General features: G+C 35.3%; 1 protein-coding gene across 1 annotated transcript; it reads right to left on the bottom strand.

Annotated features, from left to right (window-relative positions):
* Positions 1–5,715: 5,715 nt before the first annotated feature.
* Positions 5,716–7,040, bottom strand: LOC145000951 (RING-H2 finger protein ATL2-like). The gene has a single exon (XM_078960253.1). The coding sequence runs from the start codon at positions 6,912–6,914 to the stop codon at positions 6,009–6,011; it is 906 nt and encodes a 301-aa protein (XP_078816379.1). The 5' UTR covers positions 6,915–7,040; the 3' UTR covers positions 5,716–6,008.
* Positions 7,041–7,368: the final 328 nt, after the last annotated feature.

A 7,368-nucleotide genomic window follows, 5' to 3' on the forward strand; every position in this document is an offset into this window, starting at 1 on the left:
ACTTGTAACTGACCTGTTTTGAAGCTGATTCATGGTCTGTTCTTTGAGAGCTAGGATGGATCGGGTTTCCAGCAACGTAGGGAATTGATTGCGATGACGAAGAATACTAGCTAGATCATCAAAATGCGGGTTAAGACCATTAATGGCATAGTTGACTATATTCTTTTCAGGAAGAAAAAAATTCAATATTCTCAAGTAGATCAATGAGATTTTTAATCCGGGTGTAGTAGGCATTGATTATGGAGTCGCCTTGTGTGATGTTGCAAAGTTCTTGATCCAACTGCATTGCTTTTGCATCTTTGTTGTCACGAAATAAGTTTTCCAAGGAGTCCTACAAATCAAATGCAATTTGATTCTTCTTGTGAGAAGATTGTGTTAAGCTTTGAGTGATTGTACCAAAGATCCACATGTTAACAAGAGCATCTACACGTTCCTACTCTTTCTTGTCAGCAACAAGACTTTTGTCATCTGGAGGACTGATGTGTTCAGCAACACCGAAAGCAATAAAGTGAGTTTCAAAGACATCGCACCATGCATCATAGTTCATGTGCTCAATATCAAGAGTAAACAACATGTAGGCTTTGATATTGGTAATGCCATAAGGTTTATCAGAAGCAGGGGCAGTAGACGAAACATATGAGGACACCATTGTATGGATAGGAAGAAAGAAAGCATAATGAGAAAAAGAAGGGCAGTCGACGTCAATGAGAGAATGTCGACAGCTAGGGTTTAGTTTGGCTTTGATACCATGTAATCAAATGATTTTCATGTGACCTCTTATCATTCATTAAAAGACTTTATATACATAATACAAGATAGGCCTCACACAAATGGGCCCATATAAAAATACGAGGCTATACAAAATAAGAAAATATCGAGACCACTAACATATTTAACTAATGATTTGGTTAAAACTATGGATGATCCATTAGATTTACCTTTACATTATGGATGTCAAAAACTCTCATGGTACTCCGATCCCCTATGGGGGGATATTTCTTAAAATATCAAGGGTGGGGGCAAGGCCAACCCTCGTTTTAAATTTGGGAGCGGGGTTGGGGATGAGAGTCCCGTCCCAAACCCCAAATGAGGCCCCCGTTAATACATTATATATATATATATATATATATATATATATATATATATATATATATATATATATATATTAATTATACAAATATAATAATAAAATAAATAGATTTTGAGCTTCCAAAATTCAACAAAATATATGTTTTAAGTTGTTAGTATAATGTTTTTGAGATATTATAATATTTTTGTTTTTAACATGTAAAAATTATGCTATAAAAAAGTATTTTTTTTACTCAAAATACAGCTTATTTTAGTAGGAAAAAAAAAACTTCTGTTAACCCAAAAAAAAAAAAATTTCTTTAGCCTAAAAAAGACAGCCAAAATGGGAGCGGTGGCGGAGGTGGGTGGGGAAACAAGAGATTTCGTGGGTAGAAATGGAGGTGGGGTAACGGGAGAATATCGAAAGTGGAGACGGGAGGCGAGAGATGCAATCTCTGTCCCGTACACCCTCTTGTCATCCTTACTTTTCATCGATTATTTCTCTTGAAAGAATTATTTAAGTATTTCCTTTGTGTTTTCATATTTCTTACTTAAATTAACTAAAAATTAAATAATAATTAAAAATACATATATATTTCTATATATAGGTTTTATCTATTGCAAGCTACCGCTTGTGTGTAAACTAAGACGATTGGAAGGGCTATTTTCATCGATATCATTTTTCAACCGATCCCCAAGTTCAATCTCCTAGATTATCTTTACGAGTATTTTATTTTGTATTTTTTTATTTTTTTTAATGATTAGGAGTGTAACATCTTTTAACACATTACCATATTAACAATTTTGAGACTTTTTCATATCACGTAAACTTATCTCGTAAGAGTTGGGATGTTATGATAAAACCATTTAAGAGAATTGATATTGAAAAGAAAAAAAAAATACAACCAAGACACTTTTCTCCCTTATATTTTGTCTCTCTCTCGTTAGAAGCTTGGCAAGCATCTTTGACGAGACCCTTAACGCAGGCTAGGGGCTGTGTTTGGCGTGTTTTGGCGAGGCTGATGACCCCTACTTCTAATAACCAAATAACTTTATTACCAATCATTTGCAATTTTTTATCATCATTCATCGATTAGTCACTCACTAATATATATTTTTAATGTGGTCTCACTAACATATATTTTTAATCATCAATTCTATTAATTATTTGTAATATTTTATCATCTGTCTAACAAATACATAATTTCAATCACTGATTTTAGTTATTTTGTTGTCATAATTCATACCATATTATATACGAACTAGGGTTTGCACATGCATATTATATATTCGTTTTAAAAAACTCAATGTAATATATATATATATATATATATATATATATATATATATATATATATATATATATATATATATCTTTAATAACATTTATACATAGAAATATGTAAAGCTAATGGTATCCATAATGTATTGAACTTCATATATTTCAATGGAAAGCCATATCATTTTGTTATATTTCATACAACTCTATCAAAAATAATTCTACAATGTATTTAACTCTAAAAATTTCAATAGAAAATTACAAAAGTTAATTATACTATATATTTAAAAATTAAAATTTTTCTTTTTTTTCTCATTGAAGAATGTAATTGTCGGACTTTAAATCCAGTGAATGTCAAATTGATATCTCACTGTTAATCAATTAAATGACAAATATACTTGTTACCTTATTAAACTTTTCAATTGAACTCACAATTATGGATGCACTATGTTATTTTGTGGAATTTGATTAAGTTTTTAAAACAAATGTAGAAAAGATTAAAAATAAAGTAATATTAAAAATGCAATTTTTAAAACTTATAAAAGTGTAGTTGTAAAAAGATTTGAGAAAATATTTAGATTAGGTACATAAAATGTTTTTTTTTCTAATTGACTAGTTAATGGTCAAAAAATGTAAAAGACGGAAAGCACGAAGAACAAAGATACGGGCTCTCTACTCTGCTAAACTTCGATTTTGCGGTACCTTATTCATTTTGAACCCTCACTATGGCGGTACCAACAACGACCGTCTATGTCAAAACGCCTAAACTATGACTTTGTGCACTTTAAGGACTACAAATCAACAACTTCAACTTTGGAATTAGTAAGTCTACTCGGTATGGGTGGATGTTATAACATCCAAAACTTATCATTTCACATGTCAAGCAACACCATTATGTTATAACATGAAATGGATGTGGTGTTCTCATGTTATAACTAGGTTAGGAGAGAGAGAGAGAGAGAGAGAGAGAGAGAGAGAGAGAGAGAGAGATGTCTGTTATTGTTGTTACAACGCATTTCATGGACGGATCCAATGTAGATCCCGGGGTAGCTCGGGATACCCTTCAAAAAAATTTCGATAGTGTAGTTTTTCTAGGAAAATTTTCGTTTTATATAGTGTATATATACATTTTCCTTCACCTATTAACACAAAAAAACATGTGGTCAGCTAGATAAGGTGCTAATATATTGAGTAGCTAGAGGTCTTAGGATCAAATCTCTAACTTTACATGTTCTTTGTTTACCTTTTATTTTTATTTTCCTAGCTATTCTATCCCACATCGCCATAAACATGTACTTTTTGGACATTTTTATCTATTATATTAACCTGATACTCTCATACTTTATTTGATATCTACTTTGATTCCACATCGATTCAAGTATCAAAATATACTTCAACTTCATGTTTATATAACAAAACTTGAGGTTAGCTAAGAATTCAACTATGGTTTGGGTTTAAAATCGAAACTGAACCGGGTACCTCAGAAAAAAATTTAGGCCACCTGAAAAAATTTAGGATACCCTTTTATTTTGACAATGACTCCGCCCCTGATACATTTTACCATACCATGAGGGTGGGGTGGTGTTCTCCTTATTATAACGGGAATATGACTTAGGAGGGTAACTATCTTTTATCCGTGTTCACATATTGACAACTTCTTTTTTGTACATAATAAAACAACTAACTTGTTTTAACTGTTTAAATTACACCAATATTACCGGCTAATATCTTTTTTAACCGGTAACTCAAAGGAAAAATGACTTAGGAGGGTAACTACCTCTTATTCGTGTTCACATGTTGGCAACTTCTTATTTTTTGTACATAAGAAAGCAACTAAATTGTTTTAACTGTGTAACATCCCAAAAATCATGACCAAAAATTTCGTTTTTAATTTAATACTAAAACCATAATTGTCAAACCATTAATTTAATATTCCGGTATCGGGCCCCGCCCGGCATCAGGCCCCGTCTGGGATCGAGCCCCGCTCGGTATACAGATCTGTCTCTCTCTAGGCCTCGCCCACTAAACACATGCAATCGTATAACATGCTAACACATAAAGAAACATACTCTACCGTATCACTGTCCTAAGAAACATACTCTGCTAATAATGAGATACGGAACTTCGTCCGTACTCAACTAGTTCCAGCCAGGGCTTCAGCAGTGTAAGGTGAGTCTCCTCACTGTGTGAATGGGTCTAAGGCCACAATATCAGCCCATGTAGTCTATGAGTAGGAAGACCCGGGGGTTAGCCCCAGGTATTGTATGCTAGTATGTTATTCCAGACCAAGGTCCGATATCGGGCGGGTGCCCGAGGAATGTTTGCATGTTAGATTATACTTGTTGTATGTGTGATACTTGTATGTGCCTGGTAAGGAGGTGAGTGTGGGCGAGGTCCCATATCTCATCACTAGCTGAGTACAGACGATGTTTTGTATCTCATTATTAGCAGAGTATGTTTCTTAGAACAGAGATATAATAGAGTATGTTTCTTTATGTGTTAGCTTGTTATATGATTGTATGTGTTTAGCGGGCGGGGCCCGGAGACACGTGAGGCCTGAGAGAGACAGACCTGTATACCGAGCGAGGCTCGATGTCAGGTAGGGCCTGATGTCGGGCAGGACCCGATGTCAAAGTATTAAATTAATGGTTTGACAATTATGGTTTTAGTATTAAATTAAAAATGAAATTTTTGGTCATGATTTTTGGGATGTTACACAGTTAAAACAAGTTAGTTGCTTTCTTATGTACAAAAAATAAGAAGTTGCCAACATGTGAACACGGATAAGAGGAAGTTACCCTCCTAAGTCATTTTTCCTTTGAGTTACCGGTTAAAATATGTATTAGCCGGTAATATTGGTGTAATTTAAACAGTTAAAACAAGTTAGTTGCTTTATTATGTACAAAAAAGAAGAAGTTATCAATATGTAAACACGGATAAAAGATAGTTACCCTCCTAAGTCGTATTCGCTATTATAACCGGGCTATGGGTATGCCATCTTAGTATCTCACCGTAACAGTCTAAGGAACACTCAAAATTATAAAAGCATGGGTAATAGCCTTTGAGATGTACTTTATTTTGGTAATTGTACTAGTATAGAATGTATAGAATGTGTCTTTTTTATGAAAGACCAAAAATCACCAAAACATTAGGCTATGACCTCTCGTGATGAAACTTATTCTACTAGTACTGTAGCATAACGTCTTGAATAAATTTCCAAATTACGTGATTAATTTATATATTTTTTAAATACACCTAATGTATACTATGCATAGGTTGGTGGGGAAATATGTGTTTATGGAAAACTCGTTTAATTGATGTAAAGGAAATTAAATAATTCAACGATTTACATCTAAAAGACGAAAAACGATAGAAACATGAGATATATGGTATGATTCGATTTGAATTACTTGTTTACACTTTGTATTCCATTCGGATATTTTAAATTAATATAAAAGATGGGAGAATAAATAAAATAAAATAAATAATAAATCCATAAATATCTACAAGTCTACGTCCTTGGGAAAATCAACAACCGAGAATATGCGCCACGTGTCTGATTAAAGACCAACATGCTCTATTTGAGATTGTGCCACGTGTCTAATCAGACGGCTGTATATGGTTTTACAATAGCCGCCAACGATATCCACTTTCGTAAGTTTCATCTAAGATCATCGGTCCCTATCCGAGTTGACTCAGGAGACGCTGACTCGAGATCTGATTCGGTCACTGTCAAACAACTAGGACCGACGCCTGACGACGGAGAAACCGCTGGCGATTTTCTACTCATACTGATTATCCTCTTCAAAGCCATTAATCTGCTTCCCGGAGATCTGAAACCCTGACTCGGCGACGGCAACCGGAACTCAGTATCCGCCTGTAACTCGCTCCGACTAGGCACATCTATTCTGACGTCGATTCCCTTCCTCCGATCTGCCAACGACGGCGTTTCTGTATGATTCCCACTATATTGAACCGGGGAGCTAAGTGAATTGCTTGAACTGGGTTCGGCTAAAGTCGCCGGTTGCTCAACCGACATCCTCATTTCCATATCAGCAGGCTCCACCGGCGATCGGCAAAGCGGGCACGTTGAGTTACTATGGAACCACATGTCAATACACTCCGTGTGAAAGCTATGTCTACATTTTGGCAAAATCCGACCTTTTTCACCCTCTTCAAACTCCGACAAACACACGGCACATTCCGGCATATCTTTGTTAGTTTCCGACGAGTACACAAACAAAGGGAGTCCCTTCAACACAGATGCATCAAGCCCACCGGTGGGCATACCAATAGTGCTATTCGAGTCGACGTAGAAGACAACACGGGTGGAACGATTGCGGCGATTATTACGTCGGGTTTCGTTACGGCGGCGGAGGCGGAGGAGGTACCATCGTGCGTATAGGTGGAGAAGAACCAAGAAAACGACGACAACGAAGAGGACAATTATTGAAGAAAGCATGATTTTGCCACTGAGAGCGTAGTTTTTCGAGGAGTCTTGTTCTTCCCCATCAAGTTTCCATTGGTGCTTAACTGGAGAATCAACAGTAGGTCCTGTCGCAGACATGGAGGTAATTATCGGAGATCTGTTTAGCGGTGGTTTAAAGGGGAATTATATAGAAGATCAGAGATGCAAAGGGTGTGGGAAGGTGAGGGGATTTATGAGGAAGAAGTGGGAAACTTCGAGGTTGGTTCGTTGAGGATTTGTTGAAGCTGTTCAGGAAGCAGCTTTCGTTGAAATAGATTCCGTGGGTAGACGCCATAGTTTGACGCGGGAATTCCGAAATTACGTATTTACCCTTCAACCTTTCTATATTTCTTTTCCTTTTGATTTTTTGATTTAGCTTTTGCCTTTTGTAAAAATAGCATACGAATTGTTGAAGTTGATAAAGATGACCATTTTATTTAATAGTTTGCTATCTTTATGAAAATGATAGAAAATGATTTTCAAATTGGGAATTTGGTCAAATGCTAAATTGTATTATAAGTTGCGTAATAGTTTTTATGATGAAAAACCGTTT

The sequence above is a fragment of the Lactuca saligna genome, chromosome 6, assembly GCF_052625555.1.
Source record: "Lactuca saligna cultivar CGN05327 chromosome 6, ASM5262555v1, whole genome shotgun sequence".
In the NCBI taxonomy this organism is placed as follows: Eukaryota; Viridiplantae; Streptophyta; class Magnoliopsida; order Asterales; family Asteraceae; genus Lactuca; species Lactuca saligna.

Coding starts and splice junctions, on each gene's coding strand:
- LOC145000951 (XM_078960253.1), bottom strand. CDS start 6,914: ATGTCTGCGACAGGACCTACTGTTGATTCTCCAGTTAAGCACCAATGG.